An 18,108-nucleotide genomic window follows, 5' to 3' on the forward strand; every position below is an offset into this window, starting at 1 on the left:
GTGAAACAACAAATAAAATCCTATCATAGGTGTTATACCCTGAAGGTGGCTCCATTCCAAAGAATTCAGCATGCTTAAATCTCTTTTCATGGGTTACCAGGGTCCTCAGGAAAGAAAACCAAAGAAAATCTCTCCCTACTTCACAATATGATGTGAAATCTACTTGGGTTCTACTGAGATGTTGCAATGGTTACCTCTGAGAAAATGCAGCCAGAAGGCAGGCAAAATGGGCTAAGGACTATTCCAGTGGCTACAGCACTAAGGGAAATCAAAACCATCTAGAGACCAAGGACGAATCCCACTAAGTGCAAAAGAAAATACTGGCAATATTTTTTTAGAAATCTTGTAAAGTTTGCTTATAAACAATAAGAGGCAGTGAGATACAGAGGGGCAAGCACATAAGCTGATTTTTAAGTAGATCATACACTCTTCTTTTTTCAACAATTTAAAATTTTTATGCTATTGTAGTAAAAAGCACTTGCTAAGATCCAACTCTAAAGATTTTTAAGTACATGGCACAATATTGTTAACTACAGGTATGATGTTGTATGGCAGACTTCTAGAACTTCCTCATTTTGCATTAACTGAAGCTTTATACCTGTTGATGAACAACTGTCCATTTTCCCTTCCATTTCCTCCAACAACCACCATCCTGCTCTTGCTTCTATGAGTGATATATACTATTTCAGATATCTCATATAAGTAGAATCATGCAACACTGGTCAGTTTGTGACTGGCTTAAAGGGATATATACTCAGATTAATTTAAATGCCTTCATAATGATTTAAAATCCCATTAAATGAACTAAGGCCATTTGGGGCATTATTTAGCATGGATGGACCTAAAGATTATCATGCTTAAGAGAAGTCCCACAGAGAAAGACAAATGCCAAATGATATCACTTATATGTGGAATATAAAATATGACACAAATGAACTTATCTACAAAACAGAAACAGATTCGCAGACACAGAGGACAGACCCGTGGTTGCCAAAGTGGGGCAGGGAGAGAGACGGAGGGGGAGTTTGGGGTTAGCGGATGCAAAATGGTAATATACAGAATGCATAGGTCCTAGTCTATAGGATATGGAACTATATTCAACATCCTATGATAAACAATAATGGAAAAGAATATAAACAAAAATGTGACTCGCTTTGCTGCACACCTGAAACTAACAACACTGAAAATCAACCATAATTTGAAAAAATAAAATTCCATTAAAGAAAATTAATGTTCACTGAGTCTTTCATTAAGAACCATCCAATATATTGAAAACATCCATACTCAGGTTTACCAAGTTACGATTCCATCCTAAAATGAACATCGCTTTTCTCTCCGATTATGCCTTCTGCAAATGCAAATATTTTACCCCAAATTAAGGCTTCTCCTACAACTTATAGCTTATCTTTGGAATGACATTTATACTGATTAAAATATGTTATCTCATTATCCCCCATTTTAGAGTATTCGGAGATACTTCTTCTGTTTCCTTCAAAATAATTAGTCCAGCGCTGAGTGCAAATTAGTAACTTAGTATGTACAGACTGATTGATAAATAAATTCTTGTCTAACCCTGAACCAGAAAATCAATCAGCCCCCTATGTGATGGCCTTGAATGATGACTCAAAAGGCAGTCCTATAAACACTTCAGTGTGTCTAAACTATGACATCTCATTTGCTAAGATAAAATTTCTTTACATAATTCTATTATAACCCCAAACTCTAATCTGCAGTGGGAAAATGAGATTACAGTAGCAAAGGCAGCAATCTAGTTGACATGGTAAACAACCTTTCTGCACATAATCAATTTAGGTTCCCAGCAGCGGTGAATTAGAACTTGTAATTTTTTTTTTTTTTTTGGCTCTTACCCTGTCTTATTTTTTATAGTAGTTACGCATTCATGAAAATATATGCATTTATAAAAACATTTCTTGTAGTTACAATTTAGATTTTCAAATGATATTACATGTGGTTTGCTTCTAAAAGAGATAAATATTCCAGTCTGAAAAGATAATCCAAAGCGGAAGTCCATTAAAACCCTAAAATTACTCCCATCTAAATTTTTTATATTACTTGGGAAAATTTTTTATCAATGTAAGGTATCATGCCTCCATCATTTTAATTGGCTAAATGTCACAGATAAATACTTTTGCCACAAAGTAAATCTAGAATATGTTGGATTCAAGGTAGTATGAGCTAATAGGCTTTTTTGTCTAACACTATTTTCTCTAGTATTGTTCACCATTTCTGATTTTCCCCCAAATACAATTATTGTTCTTTTTCTGATCATTTCAAATTTTCCTAATATTTTTTTCATTTTTTATAGCTGACTGCCTTCTCTTTCTACTCTCTGAATTGTTTTATCATATAGCTAAGTCTTTATTCCTTGGTATTCTATAGAGCAAGAAAAGAATACTGGTAATATAAATAGCAAAAACAAAGTACTTATTTTCCCTGGAATATAATAACGATTCCATACAGCCTATATGGAATTTCTTTTCTAGATATTTTTCAAAAAAGAAAGTGATGTAAATATTTTACATCCAAGAGCTATATATGTTGAGATGTCTTACATATTGTATTTGCTATTTGCTAATAACTATTGCTATTGTATTAGCAATACAATAAATATTATATTGCTAGAGTAATGACGTTGCAATCAAACTTGTAAACATTAATAGTCTTTAAAGCTAAATTAATTTTGGACAGATCCATTGTTTAACAAATTATGGCTAGAAACTCCCAGTAAAATGATATGCTAAGTGACCTACATACTTCATTTTCCAACTTTGCATTTTAAATATACAGCAGTAAATGCTCATGATGTTTTGAGTAATCTTCCAAAAATGATATTATTGTTGAGCTATAACTAAGTAATTAAATTTGATTTGTATCTGCACTAGCTAATTAACCTTAACATTTTCCAGAACAGTCAAGCTAATGTTAGACCTTGAAACACCGAACAACATTTTCTATAATTATTACCAAGAAACCAGCATCATTAAAGAACAAACATTAGTAGCACTTCAAATTTTTGGATGTCACCTTCCTAACCACAAATCAAATTAGCATATTCTTCGTTTATTTTTTATTAGCTGTTAACATTAGACAGAATTCCCTGTTGAAATTCAAGATTAGCTAGCATGGGTTTAGTATTTGTCATTGATTGTGTTTATACAAAAGCATGTGCTAATTGTTAATTATATCTGTCTAATGAGTGTTTGCATTGTAATTTTCAAATGTTTTGCTGAGAATAAATTTTATTTGAGACCACAAGCAGCACTTACCACTTAATGCTATTTTCCTAAAATATGGATTTTGATCTTTAAAAGGGTCAAGTTGAAATAATTCAACTCATTTATATAAAAATATGAATGAGGACAGACATGCTTATTTTATAAATTTAAATGACTTTTTCTACACTAAAACTGAGGTCAAAGATTAGGCATCTTATTCTTGAAAATAATGAATTGATAAATCTGACTGCATTTTGATCTCCCTCCCTGATCAGATTGAACTCTACTTCTACCTTGGTTAATGACTTCTTAATTAGATATACTTTAAATCCAGGCTTTTCCAGGAATTGTTTTAAGCTACTGTGGAAAGCATCATAAATTCTGGCTTATGCATGTCATTAAACAAACCAAAAAAAAAAGAAGATTTGAAAAACTATCTAATAAAGCTGTTCAGTTCAGTTGTTCAGTGGTCTCTGACCACCTGGACTGCAGCACGCCAGGCCTCCCTGTCCATCACCAACTACTGAGTCCACTCAAACTCATGTCCATTGAGTCAGTGATGCCATCCAGCCATCTCATCCTCTGTCCTCCCCTTTTCCTCCCACCTTCACTCTTTCCCAGAATCAGGGTCTTTTCAAATGAGTCAGTTCTTCGCATCAGGTGGTCCAAGTATTGGAGTTTCAGCTGTAGCATCAGTCCTTCCAATGAATATGCAGGACTGATCTCCTTTAGGATGGACTGGTTGGATCTCCTTGCAGTCCAAGGGACTCTCAAGAGTCTTCTCCAACACCACAGTTCAAAAGTATCAATTTTCTTCATAGTCCAACTCTCACATCCATACATGACTACTGGAAAAACCATAGCTTTTACTAGATGGGACTTTGTTGGCAAAGTAATGTCTCTGCTTTTTAATATGCTGTCTAGGTAATTCATAACTTTTCTTCCAAGGAACAAGCATCTTTGAATTTCATGGCTGCAGTCACCATCTACAGTGATTTTGGAGCCCCAAAAAATAAAGTCTGTCACTGTTTCCCCATCTATTTGCCATGAAATGATGGGACCAGATGTCATGATGTTTGTTTTCTGAGCTTTAAGCCAACTTTTTCACTCTCCTCTTTCACTTCCATCAAAGGCTCTTTAGTTCTTCTTCACTTTCTGCCATAAGGGTAGTATCATCTGCATATCTGAGGTTATTGATATTCTTGGCAATCTTGATTCCAGCTTGTGCTTCATCCAGCCCAGCATTTCTCATGATGTACTCTGCATATGAGTTAAACAAGCACGGTGACAATATACAGCCTTGAGGTACTCCTTTTCCTATTTGGAACCAGTCTGCTGTCCCATGTTCAGTTCTAACTGTTGCTTCTTGGCCTGAATACAGATTTCTCAGGAGGCAGGTCAGGTGGTCTGGTATTCCCATCTCTTTAAGAATTTTCCACAGTTGGTTGTGATCCACACAGTCAAAGGCTTTGGCATAGTCAATAAAGCAGAAGTATATGTTTTTCTGGAATTCTCTTGCTTTTTCGATGATCCAACGGATGTTGGCAATTTGATCTCTGGTTACTCTGGCTTTTCTAAATCCAGCTTGACCATCTGGAAGTTCATGGTTCACGTACTGTTGAAGATTGGCTTGGAGAATTTTGAGCATTAGTTTGCTAGTGTGTGAGATGAGTGCAATTGTGCGGTAGTCTGAGCATTCTTTGTCACTGCCTTTCTTTGGGATTGTAATGAAAACTGATCTTTTCCAGTTCTGTGGCCACCGCTGAGTTTTCCAAATTTGCTGGCATATTGAGTGCATCACTTTCACAGCATCATCTTTTAGGATGTGAAATAGCTCGACTGAAATTCCATCACTGGACAGACCTGTGTTGACAAAGTAAGGTCTTTGCTTTTTAATATGCTGTCTAGGTTGTGGCAACCCACTCCAGTATTCTTGACTGGAAAAACCCATGGACGGAGGAGCCTGATAGGCTACAGTCCATGGGGTCTCAAAGAGTCGAACACGACTGAGTGACTTTACCATGTTGGTCATAACTTTTCTTCCAAGAAGCAAGTGTCTTTTAATTTCATGGCTGCAGTCACCATCTGCAGTAATTTTAAAGCTGAGGGGTATCCATAGTCCCATCCATGTATTTTAGGTTTTTGAGAACGTCATCTCTCAAGATTACCTTTGTAATTGGATGAAATATAAATTCATTTTAAAAGATAAAAACTGAGTTGTGTCTACATACTTCACCTAGACTACATGATGACAAACTCCTTTTAACTTGGATCTGACTGTATGGACCTGACATTGGAAACAACTACCAGAGGAAAAGCAATCCATTAAAAAAAAAACAATAGAATAAGGGATCTTTGATAATATTATGTTTTCCCAGACGCATTTTGTTTGAATCTTTGGTGCCTAGATTAAGGCTAAGTACCAGTCACCACAACAAATTTATTCAAGCAATAGACCTATTAATTATCTTCAAACCTTATCGGTAGTAAAACTCTTTAACGCTAAGATGAAAATTCCTTAAAATTTCAGAAAGAAGAAAAAATGCAGGGATGTACTTTCATTACACTTCTAAATAACATGTTTTGTCATTACTAAAAGTTCATATTTCAACTTACCACAAAAAAGATAGGAAGAATTTTATAGCACTAGGAGAAGGCAATGGCACCCGACTCCAGTACTCTTGCCTGGAAAATCCCATGGATGAAGGAGCCTGGAAGGCTGCAGTCCATGGGGTCGCTGAGGGTCGGATGCGACTGAGCGACTTCACTTTCACTTTTCACTTTCATGCATTGGAGAAGGAAATGGCAACAACCCACTCCAGTGTTATTGCCTGGAGAATCCCAGGGACGGGGGAGCCTGGTGGGCTGCCGTCTATGGGTTCGCACAGAGTCGGACATGACTGAAGTGACTTAGCAGCAGCAGGAATGGCTATTCATCTAGAATATTCCTAAGAACACATACTGGAGAAGGTGATGGCACCCCACTCCAGTACTCTTGCCTGAAAAATCCCATGGACGGAGAAGCCTGGTAGCTGCAGTCCATGGGGTCGCGAAGAGTGGGACACAACTGAGCGATTTCCCTTTCACTTTTCACTTTCATGCACTGGAGAAGGAAATGGCAACCCACTCCGGTGTTCTTGCCTGGAGAATCCCAGGGATGGGGGAGTCTGGTGGGCTGTCGTCTATGGGGTCACACAGAGTTGGACATGACTGAAGTGACTTAGCAGCAGCAAGAACACATACACAGAGATGCTGATAATTCCACTGATTCTTACCAGTTTTCACAAGATATCTAAATTTCTAAAGCTGAAATTTGGCAATATTCCTTCCATAGCAAGAATTAAATCAATATAATGGCATAGGGTGAATGTTTGAAATAGAGCTTGACAGACTAAATTTTACCATCAAACCACTGTCTCTTTTTTTCCTTCTTCTACTACACTCTGCCCAAAAGAAATTTATTTATGCTTTGGTAGAAGTCCTGGACACCAGATTAGACAGGGAAAGCTGCCTTTCAAACAAGTACAGAGCCCTTATTCTCGAGAGAAAGCAATATTGCATTTTTTGAGAAAACATCCTACGTAAAATGAGTAAACAAAACAAAATACCAATTTGGTCATGTTTAAGAGCTACCCTTGTGAATTCATTTAATAACATGCAGTATTCCTTTAATAATATGCAATAGCACTTGTAATCCATGTAAAAGTATATCTAATACAAGAGGGTTCAATAATTGAAATGATTATGAAATGTAATGAGCAAGAATTCCCAGCAAAGAAATAAAGTTTATGTACTAATGTGGGCAGGACCATAATCAACAGAGGCCTTTGGGAAAATCCGTCCTTGGGTGTGCAGGATATTCATTTCCTATTACCATCTTTCAGTAAAGTATCTGTCCCAACAAAACATGTCTCACTAAGTGGAATGTTAACAGCATAAGAACCAATGTAAAACAGATACTGAGCAAAAGTTCTCCCCACACACATATCCAAGGAAGGTTATTACAGTCTCTCTTAGATTTCACTGTGACAGCATATGGATTGCCCATCTCTAGAAATACAGTGTCAAAGAGGTGAAAGACATTGGAAGGCTCTTTTAGGAAAATCTGTTTCCTCTGCACCCCCCTCCCCCATCCTTGTATTTATTTTCTCTACACTTATAGTAGAAGAAATTTCACCTTGAAGAGAATGCACCTGCCATGTCACATGCCATTAACAAGAGTTAACCATTTTGATAACAAACTATATTTTATATTGTTTATCCTGAAATCCCTAAGTTGTCAATGATCCCGTCAACATAATCATTCATTTGAATATTTTCAAATGAATGATTTAAAATGAATGTTTCACTGCAGATATTACAAACAGTTCCTTTTCTTCCATCCTTGCAGTTTGGATATTACTGACTGGGTCATATTTTCTGGTTTGCTTTTGGTGAGTGCAGTGCCCCTGGCCTTAGGCAAGGAAGGAGGAAAAGCACTCTAAACATCCTCTGCCAATGGAGGAATCATCACACAATCAGATATTCTGTGTTACAGCGTTGGCAAATGTCACTGTGAAGTGTCAATAGGAAAACTTAATCGTTTCCCACTTCTTTTCTCTGACCTGCTCCTTGTCATTTCAGACACTTAGAATTTTATTTCTCTCACCATCCCTATGCCAGCAGGGTAAAAGGGTTTGTTTAACCATGTAAAGTAAAATCAGACTAGAACTAAAAAAGAACTTCATGACTTTTCTCCATTGGCATCAAACTGAAAAGGCAGGATTGGTCATTAAGTTATAATTAAGCATTAGCATTTCAGCAGAAACATTAGACCATCACAGAAACAGTGTCAGAGAAAAGCAGCAAAAATCATTTCAGCGAACCCTAGTAGCCAGGAAATTATTTTTGGGCTTTCCCAAATTGTACTCAGTAATGAAGTTAGGACATAACGTGCCTTTTGCGATATTCCCTTTCTGTGTGTCTGTTATATGATCAAGACAGAATACAAGTTTTTCAACCGATCATTAAGTGCATAAATTCTGCCAGAAGACTCATTTCATCATGATCCATAAACGTACTTAAAAACTGTAAATGCATAAAAGTAAAAAGGAAAACACATTAGGATCTTGACAGATATAGTATATTGATCAGTGGCACATAAGCTAGAAGCTGGGATATTTTGGTATTTTGAAAGTGGTTCTGTATAGTAACCAATCCATTCTTTCTTCACCATTTAGTTTTTAAAAAACACACACATGTTCACACAACCACAAACGTACTCAACCACACACGTAGGCATAAAAAAAAAGAACTTACACAATTTCATCATTCTGGAACTCGAGCTCTCCGCATGTGTCCTCAAAGTCCTCCCCTCCACCTCTGGCAGTCCCCTCAATGGTCTTATAGGGAACGATAACATTTCCACGTGCTCCAGATGTTCTCAGAACTTTCACCTCCATGATGCCAATGCTCTCACTCACATGAGTCACCGGTTCCTCAAAAGTAAAGATGCCAGCATGGTCATCATCAAAAATAGTCACGGTGGCAGTGGAGGGGGATCCCAGGCAAGCAAGGGTAGAGACATGACTGGCTTCCAGGATGCCATCTTCCGAGGCTTCCAAAGATACTTTGACGTTGCTGAGATGCACAAGGAAATTCTCATCCTCCTCAAAGATGTCATCATCAATGATGCCAACTCTGATTTCCTTCTGGGTCTCACCAGGCTTAAAGACCACAGTTCCTTCGGTAAATTCGTAATCAGATCCAGCGTTGGCTGTGCCATCCTCTGTTCTGAAGTCAACAAACACGGTGTTGGTCAGATCACCACCTCTGCGGATAATGGTCAGGGCTACTGTGCCACAGTTCTCCAGACACTGATATGTCCCTTGTTCAAAGAAGATCTTACTGACAGGGTCATTTTCAGCCACTTCTGTGTTGACCTCATGCATGCTGACAGCTTTCCTGGCTTGGTCTGCTGCATGCCTCTTTAAAATGTTGCCTGCTCCGGTCATCAGGCGGGTAGCTTGAATGCGGTAAAACGCTCGACTTTTTTGCTGCTGACTTAAGACTTGGTAATTGGCTAATTCTATTAATTGCTCTATTTCCTTCTCTGGATGCTTCTGCTTGAGTTCCTTCAGAATCCTAGCCATTTCTCGCCTGGCTTCTTCATCATCTTGGTCCCTCTCATCAACCTCCAGAACCAGGGCTCCATCTAAGAAACTGTCAACATGGGAATTGACCACTTTCCCATCCATTTCAATTTCTGTCTTGGAAGACGGCCTGTCTCCTTCGTGTTCAATAATCATTCCCCTCTGCTTGCCAGCCCGATACCTCTTGTAGACATACTTGTAAAACAGAAGCCTCCTGTCTGCCACCCAAGCAAACACAACGCAGATGGGGAAGAAGAAGAAAGTAAGCAAACCTTCCCAGACCTCCACGACCCCAGGGGAGCTGACAGACAAAATGATGTAAAGCCAGGTATAGGCAAAGATGCTCCATGCCGCTGTCACAAAGAACACACGCAAATGCTTGATCTTCCTTGTCTCCCCATCCGGGACGACGTAAACACAAAGCGCAATGATGATGAACATGTTGAATGCAGCACTCCCCACAATGGTGCTAGGACCAAGGTCTCCTGCAGTGAAGTTATGGCCACACACCTCGATTACTGAAAGGAGAATCTCTGGAGCTGAAGACCCCAGGGCCATCAAGGTCAGGTTGGACACTGTCTCATTCCAGATCCTCACAGTTGTCTTGGTGGTCTCTCCATTGGGTTTCTTTATGGTGATTTCTTTCTCTTGAGATGTGATGACTTCTATAGAGGACATGAACCGGTCAGCAATGATTGAGACTCCAAGAAACATGTAGACCATGGCCACAAAATACACAGTCGCTCTAGCAATTTTGTCCCCAAAGGAAGGGTCCTGGGGCTCCCAAATGGGTAAAATCACCCCCTTCTTACAGTAGTAGGAGCCAGTACACTCGCCAGTCTCATTGCCTTCTCCTTCCATTTCTGACTCAGCACTTATATGGTCCACATGGGAAAACAAGAGAGCCACCATGGCTAACACGTGAAATCCCATCGACAAGGTGGGTGACAGACTGAACTGCAGCATGCTGGGCAATGGCAGAGTTCCAGCTGTCCCAACCTACTGGGGAGAATAAGAAAGGGGGAGGGGGGGGAGGAAAATCACATCATTAGATCCAGACCCAAAGCACTCAAGTGACCCAATTATTTTTATTACATTTACCAATGACTTGTTTATATTTGACTATCACAACATCTATGGTGAATCATGACTCTAAGAATCCATCTGTGATAAAGCAATCCTTGGTAATGTTTACAGCCCAATCTCTCCACTTGTGGATTTTCTACATGCAGTCCCATTTACTGAGCAATGAGCAATGTACACAGCTGACTTACTGGAAGAAAACGTTCAATTATATCCTTGGCTTGTTGAACACACATGCATGCACGCTGACAGCCAATGAGGAAAAGCACAAAGTTTTGACGCATTAAATAATTTTCTCCTTGTTGCTAAGGCAGATTTTCTTTTAAACTGTGGTTAACACAGTCAACCTTCCAAAAACTGTTTCATTGCCAAAATCACCTTAAGAGTGACGCTATGAAGTTTAGACTCTAAAAATCCTACAAATGCATGACATGGTAACGATCTTAAATTCTGGGGCACAGTTTACACTGTATTTAATGCAATTGTTTCCTATGGCTCATGAGGGTCACTTGGACTGCAAAATCAAACCAGTCAATTCTAAATGAAATCAATCCTGAATATTCACTGGAAGGACTGATGCTGAAGCACCAATTCTTTGGTCACCTGATGTGAAGAGCTGACTTATTGGAAAAGACCCTGATGCTGGGAAAGACTGAAGACAAAAGGAGAAGAGTGCATTAGAGGATGAGATGGTTGGATGGCATCATCAACTCAATGGACATGAATCTGAGCAAACACTGAGAAATAGAGGACAGGGAAGCCTAGCATGCTGCAGTCCATAGGGTTGCAAAGAGTCAGACATAACTTAGCAACTGAACAACAAGAAATCTATGGATCTTAGAACCACAGAGAAATCTTCCAGCTTGCCTGCAATCAAAGCTCAATGGTATTTGCACTTGAAGGGAAAAAAGATCTGTTGTAAGGCAATATTTCCACACAATAAGTATAGTTTTTAAGAGCATGTTTTGATGACAGCACATTTCCTCCTAATTTTCAGCAACACCAGGTCTTCTGATGCATTAGCAGCTGGGCATCTGGTTGTTTGAGCGCTGCTCTTCATAGCTGTGTACAGATCTCATTCTAGAATCTGCAGGCTGCCCATGGCAGGAAAGGGAGATAAGCAGGCCTAGGTCTGTGCGTGTGTCTTGCCCAGGTCTTGCCTGACAGGCTGTGAAATCAGTGTTACCAGCCATAAAATGTTCCTTCTCTGTGTCAATGTCAGAATTTTCATGGTCATTCTAAAATACACATCAGTTCTATAGAGGACTCAAGTGACCTAAAAATACAGGGGCAATAATTCCAACTAAATTAGCTCAGGCGGCAAAATGACAGTGACCAAAAGTACCTATGGGATTAAAGGGCTGTAGGAAACGGGATATGGCAGGAGCATCACTGGTGGGAATCCAGGTTCATGGTGCTCCACCTACCACTCTGCTCAGGTAACCAAGGTTTGTGCCTCTCCGTGACCTTGTATCACCTCTGATTCCAGGGTTTTGGTGAATGGGGTGGGGGACAATGAAGCAAAGAAGGATCTGCTGCAAGTCAGGGTGACTCTGGTCTGGAAAGCCAGTTATAACATCCAATGACATAGGGATAAGAAGGGTCCTGAGTCAGGTCTTAGTCCTGTGGCCTGACATAAAGTCAAACGTAGAGCTGGGTTAGACCCCTTCATGGCCTCAGGCTATCTAAGTCACCCCCACATTTGCCTACACTCTCTGCCCTAGGCTTACTGCTGATGGCTTATATTGAAAACTGCACCAGGGCCCAGGAGAACCCCTACCTGGCCCAGCACATTCTGGCATCACCTAAAGCACCCTCCCCGCAGACTTTTTTTTTTTAAAGCTCATCGCTACAGGGAGATAAGCTTTGACATTTTCCTCACACTAAAGAAGACACAGCAGAGGGCTGTGGTGATCAGATCCCATTCTAAGTAAAAGGTGGAAAAATAGAAGAAACATATTTTCAAAGTATGCAGTTCATGGTCAGTGTATCTACTTGTTCAGTCATGACTCGACTTGAGTGGGTTGTAGGATCTCTTCTTAAAACAAGGTAACTCTGAACCATCCCTGTAAGAACAGTGGCAGATCTAGTTCTAACTCCCTTGCATCAATTTATTCCACGATTTATGAGAGCTGCCCAGACAAATTTTAGGACATGATGGGCTCTCTTCTAGGTCCTGAGAATTCATCAGTGAATTTGTTTTCAAGTCTCTGTCTTTGCAGATCTTATATTCTAATGGGGAGGAAAGAAACAAATAAATATAAATGTCAGGTGGTAAAAAGCACTGTAATGGTGGGGGGTAGGGAGCAATTTCAAGAGGACGGGAAGTCTGTACGTTATGGTGTCTGTGCCAGGTTGTATGTGTCAGTATGTGCACACACATGGAAGGCATGATTTTACAATGGACAGTTTAAAGAAGGCCTCTCTGATAAGGTGCCATTTGAGCAAAGTCCTGAAGGAAGAAGAGGCCCAAGCTTTGTGGATACTTGCAGGAAGAGAATTTCAAGTTAGGTACAAAGATCTTGATGAGAATTGTGCTTTGCATAGTCTAGGGACCAGGAAGAAACCTGTGTGGTGACAGAGAAGTGATGGAAAGAAGCAGGGCTGGGGAGCTGGAAACTCAGTAGGGACAGATCATGAGGGCCACGGAGGCCACTGTAAGACATTGGCATTGACTGTAAGGGATTTGGGAATCACAGGGAGATTCCAATCAGAAGTGTGATATGAGCTGATTTATCTTTTAAAATAATCTCTCTGCTGGTTCACTGAAGAACAGACTATAAAGACAAGAGGAGAAAAAAGGGAGCCTGCATTTGCCTATTATTTAAAAAAAAAAAAAAGTCTGATCAAGGCAATGATCCCAATGCCTTGCAGGTATATAAAATGATATAGTAAAGATCTAAAGTTTAAAAAAGAGAAATAAACATTTGCAGTGATCCTTTTGGAAGATTTGCAACTTAAAACATTTTGGTAACCTGTAAGGATCAGAAAGGTTAAGAATTTGCTCAGAAGGAATAGTACAGAACACACAGAGCCTACCCAAACAGACACAAAGTTGCTCCTGTCTCCAGGGTGGATAGAATGAACCACTCCCTTGAAATTGCTGCCAAGGCTCATCATTCCATTCCTCACATCTCAGCCAAAACAAACCTCCCAAAATGCAGATCACACTCTCTCACTCCCCTTAAAACTCTTTATGGCCTACTGCCCTGAAGACAAATGCAAACCCCCTCAATAGGCTATTTAGACCTTTCAGGATCTGGCCTTTGAGTTCTAAAATATGGGAATTCTCTCAATTTCCTGAACAGGACAGCCCTTTCTTACCTCCAGGTCTTTGCATATTGTGCTTTCTGTGCCCTGAACTATTTTCCTTCTTTGAAGCACATTTCAAAATGACACCACAGCAAATCACAAATCACAGTTGACTGCCTGAGATGGTAATCCCAGGCTCCATTATTAAACACTGTCCCAGACACCATGGTAAATTTTTTACATCTATCTATATCTAATTATTATATCTAATACTTCCAGGAACCAGCACTTCCCTGTTATACAACTCCTAATGTTGCCATTTCCATTAGAGTCTGTGTGAATAGCACCCCTAACAATATACCGTAAGCCTGTTTGTAGGTGGAAAGACTGAGGTTCAGACAGGTTACATACTTGCTGAAAGTCAGACAGTAACTAAGATTCAAAGCCCGGTCTGTCTCTGAAACTGATGTAATCCCCTGCTCCATTCTACCACACCTGAGGGTGTATATAGTGACCTTTTGAGAATGATTGGATTTGGGCTTAGACTAGCTCAGTGGAAAACCTCTTGGCTTCTATGTGGGGATAGGTAGCAAAAGTCCCATGAAAGGTTTCCAACAAGCCTAGTTTTATCTTATGGATGGCAGACTGACATGGACACATATCCGCAGCTGGGAGGTAACCTGTGGGCTGGAATGTTCCTGGAGACAACTGGCTTCTACTCTCCTGCCTTTTAGCAATTACCTGACAACCTCTTCTGCAAATACTCTCAGGGCAATCTCTTCAGTCTTCCAAGTAGAAGCCCTGCCCCAACCAACATCTCCCAATATGCTCCCAGCCAAAAGGGTATGAATGTCTAAGGGTGGACAGAGCAGTAAAAAAAAAAAAAAAATCATCATCGGTATTACATAAAAAGGAAGGGGACTTCTGAGGTTAACTCAAAAATGTCACAATTATATTCAAAAGATGGTTTCACAGTAGTCTAATTTGTGAGGTCAATGGACCAAAAAACACTGCTATAGCTTATTGGTCATGAAGCAACTGGAAAGAACTCTCTGGACTTCAGTTTCTTTCTTTATTAAATTAACACCAAATCCAAATGCTTGTGAGGATATGGGGTTTCTTTACCACTGAGCCACCAGTGAAGCCCTGAGGATGTGGGTTAGGTGTCATCAAAAAATGAGTCCTGCTTCATTTTTTCCCTCCATGTTTTGTCTCAATTCTGATGCCTCAGATGCAAACAGATCTGACTCTTGCCACTGTCTCCTCAAATATTTATTTCTATGAAAATTAAGCAGCAAATAGTAGCTGTTGATGTATTAGTCTGCTGCCTGACCTTCTAATCTTTCACCCTGATCTACTGAACTCTGAACAAGAGGTAGTCTGATCTTCACAGTGGTTTCAGATAAGCCCTTATATCCAGGGCCAGTTCTTACTTAGGAATGTTCATTACATCATCCAAATGAGCCTTCAGCACAGTAGCAAGAATACTCACATTATCTTCTGCTCACTATTTATTTTAAAACAAACCAAAGAGCCCCAACACCTATAGATGACAGACCTGAACGTCACGGACAAAGGACGGTGAACAGGTATCAAACTGAAGGAGCCCGCCCCTCTATGGCAAAGGGAGAGGTCACAGAAATGGATGCATGTACTCGCCAGACAGATCTTCATCAAACTGCCATAGCAGAGGTTCAAGGAGTAGTTAGGTAGCACAGCACTGGGAGCTTTAGTGGTTCTGACTGCAAGGAGAACCAGCTCAGAGAGGAAACACCTCTGGCATTCTCACCAGTTCTGTGCTTGAGGTGGCCTAGTCTCATTCTGCTGATCGGCAGCTGGGGTTTTTCCAAGGAACTCCTTGACTCTCCATCAAGACCTGGAATCCCCACCTCTGTAATTCTTGCTGACCGAAAGCCTCAAAACTAAGCAATGAATCTGTTTCTAAGGCAACAGTGTAACAACCATGAATTCTCATCCACTACAAATGCAAGCACTTCCAAATGCTTCTAGACAAAGACGATGCCAGAGGATGCCCTTCTTTATCTGATCATCCACTGAGGGTGCCAATTACCATTCTGGCCCCCACCCTCAGGCCATCAGGCCATGGCCACACTTCACCAAGGAGCTCCTTCAGTGCCCACAGCAACTCTCTGCTATTACTTTATTTTTTCCCCAAAGAGAGAGTTTCTACTTTTCTTCCTGAAAAATGAGGACAGGTCCTCTGGGAGACAAGCAGTTAGACATCACGTAAGGGGCTCAAGCCCCCTGCCCAGACTTAAAAGACTACAGGGGCCCTGTCCCATGTCAGAAAACACCCTCTTCATTCATCAAAGGTAGCAGCTGGGGTAATGGTCAGGCAACGTGGCCAAAAAGGAAAGATGATTTCAGAATTTAGGATAATAAAAATGTTACTGAAAAGTCATGGGACCCTTTTTCCCTTATTTTGTTTTTCTATATAGAACTTACTACTTTTTATTGAATTATAGTTGATTTCCAATGCTGTGTTTATTTCTGCTGCACAGCAAAATGATTTGGTTATACACATACATGCATTCTTTTTTATATTCTTTTCCATTATGGTTTATCCCAGAATATTGAATGTAGTTCCGCATGCTATACAGTAGGACCTTGCTGTTTATCTATTCTATATGTAACAGTTTGTATCTCCTAATTTCAAATTTTCAATCTCTCTCCCAATTCCTCCCCCCTTGGGAACCACAAGTCTGTTCTCTATCTCTGTAAATCTTAGAACTTACTACTTTTTATACATTATATACTTTATTTAACAGTTCTGCTTATTCTCTCTCTCTCTCATAGATGTCAACTCTGTAAGGGTAGGGATTTCTGTCTCTTTTGTTCACCCAGTTCCTCGAGCATACCCTGCTACATGGAAGATGCATGGCACCTGCTTTTATTAAATAAATAAAATACTTCTCAGTTGGCCTTGTGCTGATTCATCAAATCTCTGATGTGGAATCAGAATCCAGGTGCTGGACCTAGACATATGCATTTAGAAATGTTCCCTAGGTAAGATGGATACCCCTAAAGTGAGCAAAGGCCAGTATCAGACTGAAAAGCCACAATCAATATGCGGTAGAGGAAAAGAATGAAGAACGGCAACACCTTTTTGTTTATTTGTTTTCACTACAGAGATTAACAATACTGTTCTTTCCTAGCAAAGAGCTCCTTACTGAGGTACTTCATGCAAAATAACCTTCTCACGCTGCCCCTCCTTTCCACCTGAATAAACGTCACCTCATCCAGAGATTTTCACCTTTCCCTTGCCCATCTCCTGCCGCCCCACCCCCAAGGAAGGCTTTTGTAAGCACTCCCATTCATCACGTGACAAGGAAAGATGATCCATTTAGGGGATCATCAGCTAAAATCTGAGGTCAGAAATCCCTCCAAAGGCATGTAAAAATCTCAAGGTTTTTCCATTCAGTCAGGAGAAAAAAAAAATGGTGAATGAAATCCTAGCAGTGAACAACCAAAAACTAAAATAAAAGAAGGCAATCCAAAAAGCTGCAGAGAATGATACCAAATTTTAGCCCAACAAGTAAGTTAATACTTAGCTCTAATGACAATAAATCATTTTTTTTAAATAATCTCAACACTGCCCACAAATGTATAGTCTTGGGGTCAAAACATGTTTATCTTTTAATTTTTTAACTGGTAAGTAATCCAAACAAATGGGAAAACAACACATTCATTCACAAGTTTGCCAAGCTTCTCTTAGCCACTCATATGTGCCAGATACTGTGTTTTAAAGACATATAAGATGATATTCCCCAAAGAAGCTCACATTCTAGTAAGTCATTACAAGAGACAAGGAGTGAGTCTTGCTTTCCAGAAGACAGAACTCTTCCATGACTAGGGAATCATGGAAGAGGAGAGACTTTTCAGGCATTCAGACAGTAAGACCATGACCACACCTGGATGCCCTCAAAGTGGACCACCTCATTTCCAGGTTAACATACCTGGGGTCTTGGGGTCATACAAGTGGGCTTCTAGAAACCTCCAACTGCTCCATCTACAGTCTTGCAACCAAAAGATTTCAAATGTAGTGAACTCCCAGAAGTGGGCCTCAGATCATCTCTTCCATGAAACTTTCAGGGGTCTCATGTTGGACAATAGCAACTATTTCAGGTACCATCCACCCTGAAAAGAGCAATCTTTCCTGATGTTTGACCTTACACTGAAAAAAAATGAGGTCATATGTGTGCATTTATTTCTGGGTCACCAAAAAAGATCTCCTACCTAAAAATATTTCCCACACTAGCTTGTTGACATTGTGCCTTCAGACATTTGAGTGAAGTATAACCCTCCTGGTATTCCTAGTTCTAGAGAGGAGACCATTTATTTGTTCTCAAGCATGTACTGAACGGCTTCTAGTGCAAAGCACCAGA

General features: G+C 40.0%; 1 protein-coding gene across 14 annotated transcripts in view; it reads right to left on the reverse strand.

The window, feature by feature from the left end:
• The window catches only part of SLC8A1 (solute carrier family 8 member A1), a 463,546-nt gene that overhangs the window by 347,446 nt on the left and 97,992 nt on the right, over window positions 1–18,108 (reverse strand). For 9 of the 14 annotated variants that reach the window (XM_055539882.1, XM_055539875.1, XM_055539874.1 and 6 more), the window contains one exon: window positions 8,535–10,366. In XM_055539882.1, the coding sequence (XP_055395857.1) occupies window positions 8,535–10,333 (1,799 nt within the window). In that variant the 5' untranslated portion in view covers window positions 10,334–10,366. Of the gene's footprint in view, window positions 1–8,534; window positions 10,370–18,108 lie in introns of all 14 variants that reach the window. The other 5 variants (XM_055539881.1, XM_055539884.1, XM_055539878.1 and 2 more) reach the window with 1 other exon arrangement.

The sequence above is a fragment of the Bubalus kerabau genome, chromosome 11 (genome assembly GCF_029407905.1).
Source record: "Bubalus kerabau isolate K-KA32 ecotype Philippines breed swamp buffalo chromosome 11, PCC_UOA_SB_1v2, whole genome shotgun sequence".
Taxonomy (NCBI): domain Eukaryota; kingdom Metazoa; phylum Chordata; class Mammalia; order Artiodactyla; family Bovidae; genus Bubalus; species Bubalus kerabau.